Below are 16,604 nucleotides of genomic sequence, written 5' to 3' on the forward strand. Positions count from 1 at the left end.
CAGATTTAAATAAGCAAAAAAAAAAAAAATCTTAAGAAAACATTTTTATTGATGAAAAATTAATCTGGTAATCTGCCACTTTTGCTAAAAAGTACTCTAAGGATAGGGATATCTATGTTGTATATGTCATGCTTTATGAAATATCTTCGAACTTATTATACCATTTGAAATTCATTAACAGTTCAGCAAGTACCAAGAGAAGGATTGCATTTTCCATTTTACATAGCAAAGTTTTTTTCTGGATGTTTTGGATAATATATGGAAAATTTTTCCTTATATTCAGCCAAAATTTCCCATTCTACGATATCCAGATACTATTCTCAGTTTTACTCTTTGAAATCTAAAAGACCAAATTCCTCACCTACATAAAAGTTTTCAATTCATAAAAGTTGTCATCATGTTTTCTATATAGTCTCTTCTACAAGCTAAACATGCCCAGTTCATTCAGGTGATTTTCATATAGTACAGTTTTCAGTCTTTTTACCAGAACCAAATCAAATATACCAGATGTGGTCTAACCACAATAGACTATACTGTCACTATGAACTTTCATAATGTTGTCTAAAACATTTAAGCCATCTACCATTCGATGTTAGTGTCGTATTGAATCTGCAGACTAGTACCACTCCTATTTCTTTTTCACAATGATATTTAGCATTTCCTCTCTTCTATATTTACACAATTAAATTTTTACATTCAAGTATATGGCTGTGTATTTCTATTAAATTTCAACTTTTAAAATTCGATCGAGATGCTTACATGTCAAAGTCTTTTGGGATTCTAATTTTGAAACCAAACATCTTTGCTTCCAACTGGTGTGATAGTCAAATCTGATAGCTTAGCACCCTAGCCAATAATTAAAAATTATGAATAATGCAAATTAAAACAACTCTGATACCACTACACACCTCTCAGATTGGCTAAGATGACAGGAAAAGATAATGACAAATGTTGGAGGGGATGTGGGAAAAATGGGACACTGATGCGTCGTTGGTGGAATTATGAATGGATCCAACCATTCTGGAGAGCAATTTGGAACTATGTTCAAAAAGTTATCAAACTGTGCATAGCCATTGATCCAGCAGTGTTTCTACTGGGCCTATATCCCAAAGAGACCTTAAAGGAGGGAAAGGGACCCACATGTGCTAAAATGTTTGTGGCAGCTCTTTTTGCAGTGGCAAGAAACTGGAATCTGAGTGAAGACCCATCAGCTGGAGAATGGCTGAATAAACTGTGGTATATGAATGTTATGGAATATTATCGTTCTGTAAGAAATGACTAGCAGGATCAGAAAGGCTTGGGAAAGACCTTCATGAAGTGATGCTAAGTGAAATGAGCAGAAGCATGAGATCATTAAATGCAGCAACAACAAGACTATATGATGATCAATTCTGACAAACGTGACTCTCTTCAACAATGAGATGATCCAAATAAGTTCCTATTGTTCAGTAAGGAAGAGAATAGTACACCCAGAGAGAGGACTATGGGAAAGGAGTGTAGACCACAACATAGTATTTCCACTCTTTCTTATTGTTTGCTTGCATTTTTGTTTTCCTTCTCAGGTTTTGTTACCACCTTTATAGATCTGATTTTTAATGTGCAGCAATATAACTGTATAAATATGTATACATGTATTCTATTTAATATATACTTTAACATGTATTAGACTCCTTGCCACCTATGGGAGGGGGTAAGGGAAAGGAGGGGAAAAGTTGGAACAGAAAGTTTAGCAAGGGTCAACGTTGAAAAATTACCCATGCATATGTTTTATAAATTAAAAACCATATTATAAAGAAAATTTTGATTATATCAAGTTGAAAAGTTTTTGTACAAATAAAACTAATGCAGACAACATTAGAAGGGAAACAATAAACTGGGAAAACATTTTTACAGTCAAAGGTTCTGATAAAGGCCTCATTTCCAAAATATATAGAGAATTGACTCTAATTCATAAGAAATCAAGCCATTCTCCAATTGATAAATGGCCAAAGAAGATGAACAGACAATTCTCAGACAAAGAAATTTAAACTATTTCTAGCCAGATGAAAAGAAATGCAAATTAAGACAATTCCCTGTCAGATTGGCTAGAATGACAGGGAAAGATAATGTGGAATGTTGGAGGGTATGTGGGAAAACTGGGACACTGATACATTGTTGGTGGAATTGTGAATACTTCCAACCATTCTGGAGAACAATTTGCAACTATGCTCAAAAAGTTATCAAACTGTGCATACCCGTTGATCCAGCAGTGTTACTACTGGGCTTATATCCCCAAGAGATTTTAAAGAAGGGAAAGGGACCTGTATGTGCAAGAATGTTTATGGCAGCCCTCTTTGTAGTGGCCAGAAACTGAAAACTGAGTGGATGCCCATCAACTGGAAAATGGCTGAATAAATTGTGGTATATGAATATTATGGAATATTATTGTTCGGTAAGAAATGACCAACAAGATGATTTCAGAAAGGCCTGGAGAGACTTACATGAACTGATGCTGAGTGAAATGAGCAGGACCAGGAGATCATTATATACTTCAACAACAATACTATATGATGATCAATTCTGATGGATGTGGCCCATTTCAACAATGAGATGAACCAAATCAGTTCCAATAGAGCAATAATGAATTGAACCAGCTACACCCAGTGAAAGAACTCTGACAGATGAATATGAACCACTACATAGAATTCCCAATCCCTCTATTTTTTATCCACCTGCATTTTTTATTTCCTTCACAGGCTAATTGTATACTATTTCAAAGTCCGATTCTTTTTGTACAGCAAAATAACTGTATGGACATGCATACATATATTGTATTTAACTTATACTTTAGTATTGGTCAACCTGCCTTCTGGGGGAAGGGGTGGGGGGAAGAAGGGGAGAAGTTGGAACAAAAGCAACTGTAAATGCTGAAAAACTACCCATGTATATATCTTGTAAATAAAAAGCTATATAAAAGCAAAGCTATAATAAAAAAAAAAAATTATGAATAAAACAAAACAAGGGTCAAATGCCTGGAGAACACTGTTAAGAGTCTTTTCCCAAAATGATATCTATTCACTAATCACTTTTTTTTTTGGATATGGTCATCCAATCAATTGTGACCTCACTTAATATTATTATTCAATCTTCATCTCTCCATCTTGCCCACAAATTTGTCATGACAAACTCTGTCAGATGCCTTGCTGACATGCATTGACCATAGTATTCCCTGATCTACAAGCCTAGCAACCCTGTCAAAAAGAGAAATGAAATTAGTCTGATGTGACCTCTTCTTGATGACCAAAACTTAGCTCCCAATAACTGTTTCCTTTTTAAATGCTCATAAACCAACTCTCTAATAACATATTTTAGAATTTTGTGAGGAAAAAAAATCACAGGGAAGATCTATGTGAGAAATAAAGGGTTTTCTGCTGCATTCTCTTCACTCAACCATATTCAAAATTCTAGTACAGGTAATTCCCTAGTTTTTCTGAGCTATGATGAACACAATTTAGGGATGGGGATTTTGGAGTTTGGATGTGTTTTGATCTATATAGCAGCTCCTTACTAAAATAATTATCTCTAACAATGCTGCCCATCGTCTAATTTATAATGTACAATCTTGTAAAGTTGTTAGGTCATGGAGCGATAAAGTGACTTATCCAGGAACAGAGTATGTGTGTGCATGAGGGGTGTGCGTGCAAGAGAAAGAGAAAGAGAAAGAGAAAGAGAGAGAGAGAGTGAGAGAGAGAGAGAGAAACAGATAGAGAGAGAGAGAGACAGACAGACAGAGAGATTCCTACTGTATCCAGGATCATCCCTAGTCATTCTGGCAGAACTTGAAAGCAAACCCATCTTGATTTACAGACACAGCTTTCTATCCAATTCTCCATGATATTATTAGGAGAACAGTTTATATACCTTAGTAAAGTGACACCTTATTTCTGCCTCCTTCATTTTACAAACTATAATCTTATAAACAATTAAGATATTTACTTATTAATTTTCAAGTATATGAGAGTTTTTTTTAGAAGCTTGGGTGAACTGCACTTATTCTTCTTAATAGCCATAAACTCCAAGATAAAGACAAATTGAAAAAAGACTAATTATCTTGTTTTAAAGATAATGAGAAACACTGGGTCCAGTTAAAGTCCTATCATTGCATCTAAGTTAAAACTTTATGATTCTTCATTGAAGAATATAAGTCACTTAGCAATTTTTTGCCATGTGCCAAGAACTATGCTGGAGACACAAAGAGTGACAAATAGTACCGCTGAACTAAAAGAATTCACTTTCTGATGGAGAGATGACATATAAATTAATTATATACACAGGAGATGAATATATTGTAAATGGAAGACAATGTCATAAAGTAAGTCCCAGCAGCTGGAGCAATTGGGACAGATCCCAAAAGATGCCAAAAGAAGGAGGGATTCAACTTGAGGCTAGAAAAGAGCCATGAATCCAGGAAACAGAAATGAGGAGGGAGAGGTGGAGGAGAAAAAACATCCATATATAGAGGATTAGCTACACATGCATGGAGTCAGAAGATCACATTGTTCCCTATGAGGAACAGCCACGAGGCCAATGTCACTGGATTGTAGAGTCTATGGAAAGGAAAAGAATATAGCCAGACAGGAAAAGGGTCAGGTGAAGGGATTGAATGAAATAGGTTTTGTTGTTATTATTTTAATATTTGATCCTGGAGGTAAAAAAGAACCACTAGAGACTAATAAGAAAGAAGGTGACATGGTCAAACTTGCACATAAGGAAAATTATTTTGGCAATTTAGTGAAAAATGAAAGTCATACTTGAGGCAGGAAAATTGTTTAAAAGGCTATTATAACAGTCTTAGAAAAAGAAAAGAAATGGCAGTAATGTGAATGGAGAGAAGAAACTTGTTACATCTCAAGGCAGTCAGTTTCACTTTTAAACAGCTGAGATTATAAGGAAATTTTTTCTTGATATCCCATCTAAAGTGGCCTTTTGGAAACATTATTCTTTGTTCCACCTTTGGAAGCAAAAAAGAAAAATCTATTCCCTTTTTTACATGAGAGCCCTTCAAATACTTCAAGATTGCTATTATGTGCCTTTGTATCATCTCTTCTCTAGGTAAAACATGCCTAATTATTTCAGTCTCTTCATAGGATATAGATTCAAGATTCTTTGCCACTCATGCTGCCATGCTCAAGACACTTTCCAACAATATGGGAGCCACAATCTCAGAACTGTACAGCTAAGTGATACAGGGGATAGAGCACCAAGCCTGGAGTCAGAGCCCAAGTTAAAATCCAGCCTCAGGCATTTAATAGTTGTGTGACCATCAGCAACTTGACCCCGTTTGTCTCAGTTTCCTAATCTGTAAAATGAACTAGAGAAGAAAATGGCAAACCACAAAAATGGCAAGAAAACTCCAAATAGGGTTAGACATAATAACAAAAACTATGGGTAAGGTTTGGTGAAGGCAGAAGACCGAGGAATTATCACTTGCCTATCCCAGGAAGTTGTATCCCTCTTACTACAGCCCAAGCTCTCATTATTTTTTTGGCAGTCAGATTATTCTTTTGATTCACAATTATAGATAACTAAAACCCTAGCTTCTATCCTGGTTCTACTTCTAATTCTTAACTTTTCCACTTCATCAATAGGAGTATCCATAGCTTGACTCTACTTCTAGCACTACACCCTCCACCTCTGACTAGTGATTACCTGTCTGGGACACCATTTCATGTCTAGGTTATTCCTGTTCCCTCTTCTTCTTGCTAAACTCACTTCACGCCCTTCATCTACCTTCCACCTCTTTTACACTTAAGGGAAGGAATTGTTTTTGTTTTGTTCTTGTTTCTTTTATTTGTATTCCATTGTGCCCCATACAAAGTAGACATCTAATAAATGCTCTATTATTTTTTTTAAAACCACTGTTTATTCAAATGGCTCCCCATCTTATATTTCTAAAGTTTATTTTTTTTGTATTCTAGAGAAAGATTTTACATTTATATTAATTGAATTTGTTATTAGTTCCAGCTCAATGCTCTTACCAGTCAAGACCTTTTCTTCAGATCTTGACTATCTATTGTCACTGATAAAGTTTTCAACAGCATAAAGCCAAGGACAATTCTGTAGAATATTCTCCTGGAGACATCTTGTCATGGTGACATTAACAACTACTTTGAATCTAGTCATTCAACCAGTTCTATATACATGTGATTCTATTACTGTTTAATTCATTTTTCTACTTTCTCCACAAGACCATTATGAAATACTTTTATCAAAAACTTTCAAAAAATCTCAGTCAACTCCATCCCAAAAATTCTCATCTACTATTTATTCATCCTGACAAAAGTCATCTGTCACAACCTGATTTTGATGGAGTATTTCTGGCTCTTTCTAATGACCATTTTCCTTTTTAGAAATTTTCCAATCATTTCTTTAATAATCAATTCTAGAATTTTCCCCCCCCAAAAAAAAAAAAAAGTCAAAATCAAATTTGAGTATCTCAATTTTGAGGAAGTCGATCCTATAATTTGCAAACTTTTTCCTTTTCTAAAATAATGAAACCATGTTTGTCCTGCATTTTAATAGTCCATCACTCACTTTTCTTCCCAATTATCATTGATAAAACACAGGCACTATACATGTATGCACACGTTCAATATATTACTGACACTCAGCAATCACACCTGCCACTTTTTTTTTTTTTTTTTTAAGACTCAAGGATATAGTTTATCTTGGCCAGGTGACCTTGAATTCATCAAGGGTAGCATAATATTCTCTTACTCTTTCTTTACTTATCTTGCATGTCAATTTATATTACTCATTTTTGTTTTGTCATTTTCAGCAGAAAGGTCATCTTCCTTTGAGGAGAAAAAGAACAAAATAATAATTGAGCAATTCTGCCTTCTCTATGGCCAGTTCCGTTCGTCTCCTCCTCCTAATTTGGCAGAGAGGACAAGCAAGGGGATCCTCTTTCTTGTCCTTAGCCTTCCTTGCCAAATCTAGCCCACTGTGAGATTAAGTATTGTTGAAATTGTTTTTAAAGGAACATGCTACACCTATATCCATTTTCTGTTAGCAGGCTTATTTTCATTTTCTATACATTTCTTTTTTAAAATCTGAATTGGTTGGTGAATTTTCTATGCATCTTTAGGCAAATTCTACTGTTCTGCCTCATAAAAATTATTTTCACTTTTTCCCTCACTCTATGCCATGGGATTCTACATATCTTTCCTACACTTTTTAAAAACTATCTCTACAGTCTTTAAAATTTGATTTCTAAAATCTAGAGTAATTTCAGAATATGGCAAGGTATTTTTCTTTGCTATCACCAACTCCAGGATGGAGACTTCTCTTCAAGGTTCTCATCATTTCCAGTTCAGCAAAAAGTTCTTCTCTTTTAATAAAGAATCAAATTCAGCATCCCTTTACCTTTAGAAGAACTAAATTATCTTGAGGGGATGCCCTTTAGTTGGAGAATGGCTGAATAAGTTATGGTATATGAATATAATGGGATATTATTGTTTTATAAGAAATGATGAACAGACTTTCAGAAAGGCCTGGAGAAACTTACATGAACTGATGCTGAGTGAAGTGAGCAGAACCAGGAGAACATTGTACATAGTAACAACAAGATTATGTGAGGATTAACATGATGGATATGGCTCTTTTCAGCAATGAGGTAATTCAGAACAATTCCAGTGGTCTTGTGATGGAGAGAGTCATCTGCACTCAGAGAGGACTGTGGGGACTAAGTGTAGGTCACAATATGGTGTTTTTACCTTTTTTGTTGTTAGATTGCTTTATTTTTTTTTTCATTTTTTTTCCATTTTTGATCTTTTTTTTTCCTATGAAGAATGATAGATGTAGAGGTTTAGAAGAGGTGAACATTTTAACCTATGTTGGATTGCTTGCTGTCTATAAAAGGGGTAGGGGAGGAGAGGAGAAAAGTTTGGAGCATGGGATTTACAGGGATGAATGTTGAAAACCATCTTTGCATGTATTTTAAAAATAGAAAGCTTTCATTAAAAAAAAACTGACTTAGAAGAAAATAAATTTGACTATACATGTAATTGAAAAAAATAAAATTCTATTAAAAAAATTTTTTTTTTAAAAAAGCTCTTCTGGCTAGGAAAAAAAAAGCAAAAAAACTAAATCATCATTAAAGTAAGTCAAGCCAAGTTAAGAGAGCCCCAATAGGTTAGTTTAGGCCCATAGGAACTTTAATCATTTAAAGTTATTTGACATTAGCACATCTCTCCTTATTCAGAATGACCAGTAAATTCAATTCAGCAGTGAAATCATAGCATTTTAGAATTAGAAAGGTACTTTAGAAGTTATCCAGCCCATTCCTTCCTTGAAGTAAAAATTCTTTATACAAAAATTTTTGCAAGAGGTGACTTATCTCCTGCCTGAACATCTCTAGTCTTTCTGCAACAAACAGGCAGAAAATTGTAATTCAAGGAGGCAAATATGATCTCATAGATATCTAATATTAAATGGGATGACATCCAAGACTAAAGCATGATTTCTGGATAAGTATACCTAATTCATGAGAAACAGGGCAGGTTAAAAGAGTGTGGGAGATAACAATTCTATATATTAAGAATCCATACATTAGAAAATTCAGAAACCTTAGAGTAAAAACATAATGGACAGAATTTGGACAAAAGTGAAATGCGGGAGAAACAGAGGGTTACTTTCATTGCCATATGCTGTAGACTGGTCACACACAGGAAAAAGATGTGAATCTAAGAATAGATCACAAACATGGCAGTGAAGCTTGATAGAATGTATATAAAATTGATAAATATGGCTTCATCTTTTTTAAAATCTACATAAAAAAAAACCCCAATACTTTCTTGAAACAACAAGAAGTCTTCAGTAACCTTGTGAAGGCTAATAATCTATGACTTTTCCTATTATTTTTGATTCCTTTCATGTGAATGGAAAATTCTCCATATTTCAGATAAGAAATGAAAGAGGTATAAAAGTTAAAGGTTACTGCAAAGGATGCTTCTGAGCTTTCAATGACAAAGCCACTTAATTTCAAAAACATTATGAAGTGAAAATATGTAAAACTAAGTTCTAATCAAGTTTCTAATGAAATGCCACAAGACCTTCCTTTAACACATGGAAGGAGATTATATGCTTATGAAATTTAAGATCGAGATTAAGTTAGAAGGGACAGCTAATACAATAGAAGACAGAATGAGGATTCAAAAAAGATTCCAACAAGTAAGATCTTGTATTGCCATCCACACTAATACTTCAGTACTTCCAACAAACACAGGAAAATATAGACCTCATGGGAGAGAAGTAAAGTTTGATTACTAAATTACAAACTGTTTTTGCTATGACAGGAGGTTTAAAAATAAAATTATTTAACAACTACAAAGGAATGTAAATCAAATTAACTTAATGTGTGCATTTTTGTAAAAGATGTGAACAGTTAAAACACAAATGTCACTTAAGAAAAAAACAAAACTATTCACTAAATGCAGCAATTAATTTAAAATGTGCTTTAAATACAGAATTGTAGCTCGCTTGAGTCTATTGAATAGAAATAAAAATTCAGAAAAGGACAGAGAATAAGAACAAAGGAAAGAAAAAGAGGAAAAAGGGGGAAAATAGATTAGAGAGTTATAGAAAATAAAGCATAAGAATGGAAAAGAAGACATTAAGAAGTAAGTAGGAGAGAAATAAGAAAATGGATGTTTAGTAGACTCTAGCTACAAAAAAGCATCAAATGATTCTCTGTACTATTAACAGTCTCACCTCCCTCTTGTCTTCCTTTATTTTCTCCCTCTCTGTCCATATCAAAACATGCTCCTAAAAAAATTAGTTATATCCAATTTGTTGTGAATTTAAGGCTATTATATTTCCTTTCAAAGTGCTAACTGAAGTTCAAATTCTCAAACTGTGTAGGGCTACTTCTAAAAGAAATTTTACCATCAACAAGCAGAATCAGTAGGAAGTTTGGAGAAAGTTTAAGGAGAATGTCTATTCCTAAAATTTAAAAATGTAGGCACTTGACCATGAATCTTAGAATCCCCTGCAAAACACCTATTGGTGCTTTTGTTAGAATTAAGAAAACAGACAAAAACAAAGGTCAGATTTTTTTGGATGATAAATGATAGAGCCTTAGGAGAGGTATAGCTAAAATGGACATTTAGTCTTATACTCGAGATAGTTAAGTCCACTTGGAGAAATCTAACATTTGTCTTGAGAAAAACAAAGAAAGAAAGAAATAGCTCTACAAAATCCTAAAAACCCTCCATTAGAGTGCCAAGGGAAAGATACTGAAGAAGAAGGGAAAAGAAAAAGAGGCCTTATAGTAAAAAACAATTATTTTTTCAATGGCTAAGAGAGGAAGAGAGGGAAAGAATCTGGAGAAGAATATAAAAATGTTAAATAAAATATAATTTATATCCAGTTGTAGACTCAAACTGAAGTATAACTAATTAATCACACTGATTTCACTATCATGTTACAGTAACTGCCATATTTTCCCAAGCCAGGAAAAGAATTCTGAAGTGAAACCCTGAAAATTTAGTTCAAGAGAATAAAGCATATTTTGCTAAGTGATAATTCAGACTTTGTTATATAGTTTTTATTTATTATTTTTCTTTTCTTTTTTTTTTTTTTTTTTTTTTTGCTGAGGCAATTGAGGTTAAGTGAGTTGTCCAAGGTCACGTAGCCAGGAAATGTTAAGTGTTTGAACTTAGGTCCTCCTGACTTCAGAGCTGGCGCTCTATCCACTACACCACCTAGCTGGCCCAATACCACATCTTTTAAAAGAAGGAAACATAAATGCAAAAAAGAAATATATGAACTATACTGTCAATTCTTTAATTGTATCTACAGTCTGAAAAGTGAGGGATAAAGGGTAAAATTAGACATATCTTTATGCCCACAGGTGACATATGGTTTTCAATGACTATGCATACTTTTTTTTTTCTTTTGAGATTGCACAATTCACTTGATAGTACATGTATTACAGGTATATTTTATATAGGAAAAAATATGACCCTGAGAAGTCAATGAACACAAATGAAAACAATGAACTTATTTCACATACCAATATAAATAGTTCGCCAGTGTAGAATTTTTGCAGGCTCTTGATATCAAGAAAGTGCAGAGATCTTGCTGAAAGAAATAAAAAGAAAAATATGATTTCATATTGCCATTTATTTATTGCTACTATTTGGGAAATAAAGAGAGACTCCATGTTTACCTAATAGTTTTTCTTTAAAGTTCTGACAGTACCTTATAAAAACTTTACCCTTAATAAAGAATGAATTCAACTATTCAAGAGGATCATATTTTAAATATCCAGGCAAACAAATAAATATATTCTTTGATCAAATGCAGAAACACAATCTAATAGTTAATTTACTTTGTTTCAAAGGCCAATTCAAATTATCTTTAAGCATAAATTTGTATCTAGAAACAGTAACAACATAGTTGAGACCGTAAACTACAAATGGAATAATTCTGAGTTTACAAAGAACTTTAATGGATTTATGTGAATTTTATTAAAGATACATGTTGTTCACATTACATTTTACTACTTTGACCCATATTTTTATAAACACAGCAATCTATCCATGCATAATAAAAGAATTTTATGCCAGAAAACTACCACAAATTGCCTATTTAAAATATACATCTACAAATGCATGTATTTACATACAATTTAGATAAAGTAAAACATATTTGTGAAATATTAGAGAATAAGACTGTATAATTTTCTTAATGGTGTCTCATAATAAAGAGAAAAAAAACTTCTGCAAACAAATGCAATTTCTGGAAGAGTATAGAATAAGATTGCTTATTTAATAATAATCCATTTGTAAGTGTTATTTTCTGATAAAACTGCTTCTCCAATCAACTCCTATCTGCTTTACAAACACGCATGCAAACATACTCATGCACACATATACTCTCATGCCTTTTCAATCAACAGCTATCATTTACCAGTTAAAACATGATTTTCTTCTTTGTTAAACATTGAAATAAACTGAAGGAAAAATATAATTATGATTGGATTCTCTGTAATTGGAGTTCTTTCAAAAAGTTATATGCAGTACTTTTTATATGACAAATAGGTTAATACTGTCAAACAACAAATCTTTATTAATCATTTAATATAGTGCCAGACATTATGATAAATGCTGGGGATATATAAAGAAGGACACAGCTCCTGGATTCAAGGAACTCACATTCAAATGAGAGAGACACAGAAAAACAATATCCTAACAAGATATATACACTATACATAGAAGGTAATCTTACAGGAAAGATATTTCTTGCAGAAGCTGAGATTTGACAAGTTGAGTCTTAAAGGAAGCCAGAAGTTGAAGTTGAAGAAGACAATATAGCCATTATGCCAGTGAAAAAGGCCTAGAATCTAGAGAAAATATTTCATTTGCAAGAACCACCAAAACCTGTGTCCTTAGATCACAGAATACTTGGAGGGAGTAAAGTGTAAGAAGACTGGAAAAGGTACAAAGGGACTAGAGCATGAAGGCTTTTAAAGGTCAAAGATACATTTTGTGTATGAAGAAAATGTAAGAAGCATTGCTCCAATGGCCACACAATAAAATTTACCTCAAGATGCCAAAATGATTATTTTATTAAAATTTCTTATAACATCTAATTGGAACTTGGAGTATATCAGCTTTTAATTACTACAGCATACAGCTTGCTTTTTCTCTGTTTTTATCCTTCCAAATGACCCTAAAAGAAATAGAACAGGTATAATAAAAGATACTATGCAGAACTTAGTATTTTTCACAGGTATAATGTGAAAAATACTAAGTTCTGAATAGTATCTTTTCAATAAGGAGGAAGAGATGGGCAGAAGGAGAAAGATCTAAAACAAACTTTAAAAGTGATTATTAATTTTTTCATGCAATTAGGAAAGACTTAAAGAAATAAGTACAAATGATTTTTTTATACCAAGTTCTGGTTTACACATAATGAATTTACTATATTAATGGCATATCTAAAAGTAGGCATCTATAAAACAGTTAATGATGTTGGACTGGAATTCTTAAAAAAGATTAGTGCTAGATATGTGCTGAAGAGCATCACTAAGAAACAAAAATGTAAAGAGAAAAGAGGAATTCAGTTCATAAATGAATTCAGTTCAGAATTCTGAAGGACAACTATTATAAAGGAATAGATGACTAATGATACCTCAGTATAGGAAAATTATACAGAGAAGGAGGAATGAGGGTTAGAAGGAAAACCAGGAGAGAGCAAAAAAAATGAGCAACATACATGCTAATTTCACCTAGAACAATTTAATATCAAATTATTTTTTGGCCTAAAAACAGCCATGCCAACATGCTATTCCTTGTACAAGATTTGGAATTTAAGGAATAATTGACTTTAAGTGATTTTCAGGATAATCTACAAAAATCATTTCATAAATATTTAAGTGTAGTACTAATAAGATAAAAAAAAAAAAATCAAACCATCATTTGTAGACAGTTTCAAAGACAGTCTGAATTCCAAATAAGAAGGCCAGAGATCATCTTTGATATAATCCTAGTAATTCAGTAAAAATTACTCCTTCCTTAAACAATCTATCAGCGTCAGCACTAAATATGAGACTGAAGACATAAGAATAATAGCAGAGTAATAAATTAAGTTTTTTATATTAATAGCTGGCATTTATTGTCATTTTTACTACTATTATTTCAAAAATCAAAGTTTGAGATTCATTTCAGCCTAAAGGTAGCAAGGAAATAGATACACTAGTCAGTAGTTCTCAGGTCACTTTGGAAGAGATTCTACAATGTATAAAGTACTTCCAAACACGTATGCTCAGCAACTATTACTAGCAATGGCAATTGCTATAACAATTGGGATTCAATGAAAAAATAGTTTATTGTCTTGGTAATTATCTTTGGGTTCCCAACATAATGCTTTGAACATAGTAGGTACTTAATACATATTTAATGAACTAAACAGCCTACAAAAACGAGCTTATCTATTTAATAGGACCTGGCCTAATATTCGGTATGAGCTATGCCAAGCTGCCATTTATTGTAGTTACTATAATTCCAAAGTCATAGTTCTCTAAAATATAATCACAGAACATTGACAACAATTACAGTAATATTCATGAATACCTTATATTAAATATCTTGGCTTTTCTTAATAAAATATTTACATCCAGTTCATTTGTACATTGCTTATGAATCCATTTATATGCCCAAAGCTCCAGGAAAATGCTTTATTTTAAGGTCTATCTGGCAATTTATGCTGATGGGAAAAGTCATAAGCATGCATCATAAAACAAGTTATTTAACGAACTTGTAATATTTAGTTTATTAATCAAAACCAGTGTTGTAAGGACCAACATTAAAATGTACATCTATTAAGAACCTTTTAACACAACACCCTCTTATAAGAAGCTATAAACTCTCTTATCTCACCTCCAGATTTTCACCATCTGCAGATTCTTTTGTTTTTGATGCAGGGGGAGGAGAAGACACTGGAGGAAGAGGACTAGTTATGATCTGAGAACTAAAAACAAAACAAAACAAGAAAAGTTAATATATAAATAAGAGTTCTGCTGAGTAATTTAGCATATAATAAATTTTGTCTATAAGAGGAATTCATTTTTATAGAATTAAAATTAGTCCTTTTAGCTTAGAGATTCTATTTTCAAAACTTAAATATAATGCTAATATATTATAATAATTATATCATAATAATCTAATAATGCTATGAGGCAGAATACAATAAAGATCTTAAAAGACTAGAGGATAGAAAAAGAAGACATATAGGAAAAATAAATCTCTTGAGATATTTACAAATCCCTTCCCTATCGCTCTCTCAAAAATATTAAAAAATGAACATTCCTAAGGTTTTCTAGTCCTCTTCTAATTCAAATACAGAAGACACTACAACTATGAAGAAAAATATAAAACATTCAATTAAATAAAAATTTATTGGCTGTCTACTGCATACCAGGCACTGGGAACTCAAAGACAAAAACAGAACAATTCTTTCCCCTTAAGAAGCTTACATTCTACTGATAAGAATCTAATCAAAAGTCAATAGTGCAGAAAAAAAAAGAATACTAGAATAGCAATTAAGAGCTCTGGGTTCTAACCCCCTTTCTGCCATTATTACATGTGTAAAGCTGGGCAAGGAACTTAGTTCAATTTCTGGGGCCCAGAGTTTTGTTTTTTGTTTTTTTTTAAATCAATAAAATGCTTCTATGAATTCAAAATATCCCAAAATATGATCTCCTATAATGGCAGAAACTTCAAAGGAGAAAAGAAAATATATTTGCCTGCCTAGCTGCCAACACAAAATCTTAATGAAACTGTACAAACATAATGTATGTTTTCATTTATTCTTCTAACAGCAAGGCCTAAACTGACTTAGTAATTAGTTCCCTACTGACATATTCATAATATATACTAATAACATTTTAAACTCCAAACACAGATTAGGCACATTTGAGGGCAAAGACAGAACAAACACAAATTAAGTATAACAATGAAATGTGATGATTTTTAAAATGTAGTTTTGTTCCTGAAAATATATACCTATCTATTTCTGCAGTGTTTGTTCCAGAACTTGATACACTCTCCGATACAGATCCTTGACACTCTTTCTTATTAGGTTCCAATCCATTCTTTATGTCATCAAAGTTTTCATACTTGAGGGCCTGAACCAACTGCAACAAGTACATCAATAAATCCTAGGAAATATGGAGAAAGAAAAAGAAACTTTAGTACAAGTTTTCACAAAGATCATGATGATTTAACTTTTCTATATCTAAAGCTATAACAATGTTTTAAATCTTTCTGAGGAGAAAGAAGAAAAAACTGTATTAATTACCAATTTAAGAAATCTGGGATGGATATTAATTAGTTAGATATTAGTTAAGACCAAATTAGATAATCTTGTGTCTCTTCACAATACCATACAAATAAAATCTAACAGCAGTCTTAAACATTCAAAACATCTCTCACTCCTTTTTCTGCTCGAAGACAAAACCCTAATTTATCAAAATGCCACTTTTGGGGAATTGAGACAGACAGGTGACCACAAGAGCCCAGGGAACAATAGACATTTTAATGTTCATGGCCAATGCAACATTTTTTTTTTTTTCTTGTTAGCTTCCAAGACAGTCTGAATGAAATAGCCCTAAGCAGCCACAAAGTATATTAGAAAGAAAAAAAATCTCGGTGATGACTAACAGGCAAATTAGGACCAAAAAAAAGTCAACAAAGTGCCCAGGGGAAAGAGCACTTCAAGCATGGGGATAGTTAGTGTGCAAAGGCAGAGTCAGAAGATGGCGTGTCACATGTGAGTACCATGAAGCAGGCCAATGAAGCCAAATCATAAAATACATGGAAGGAAGGTAAGTATAAGATGACTAGAAAATTAGAAAAAGACTGAGCTTTTAAATGTAAAACAAAGATCTTTATATTTGATCCTTGAGGCAAAAAAGAAGCCACTTGGGGTTATTATGTTTTAGGGGAGCTTTAGAAAAATCACTCTGGCAGATTAATAATGAATGGATTAGAATGAGAGAGACTTGAAGCAAAAAGACTATGAGAAAATTATGAGACTAATCTAGGAAAGAGTCAGTGATA

General features: G+C 32.7%; 1 protein-coding gene across 1 annotated transcript in view; it reads right to left on the reverse strand.

Moving 5' to 3' along the window:
• The window catches only part of PIK3C3 (phosphatidylinositol 3-kinase catalytic subunit type 3), a 183,507-nt gene that overhangs the window by 116,863 nt on the left and 50,040 nt on the right, over positions 1-16,604 (reverse strand). The window contains exons 11-13 of the mRNA XM_051969692.1: positions 15,549-15,703; positions 14,424-14,514; positions 11,054-11,121 (exon numbers count right to left, since the gene is read on the reverse strand). Coding sequence (XP_051825652.1) covers positions 11,054-11,121; positions 14,424-14,514; positions 15,549-15,703 — 314 coding nt within the window. The remainder of the gene's footprint in view (positions 1-11,053; positions 11,122-14,423; positions 14,515-15,548; positions 15,704-16,604) is intronic.

This window comes from Antechinus flavipes, chromosome 1 (genome assembly GCF_016432865.1).
Source record: "Antechinus flavipes isolate AdamAnt ecotype Samford, QLD, Australia chromosome 1, AdamAnt_v2, whole genome shotgun sequence".
NCBI lineage: Eukaryota > Metazoa > Chordata > Mammalia > Dasyuromorphia > Dasyuridae > Antechinus > Antechinus flavipes.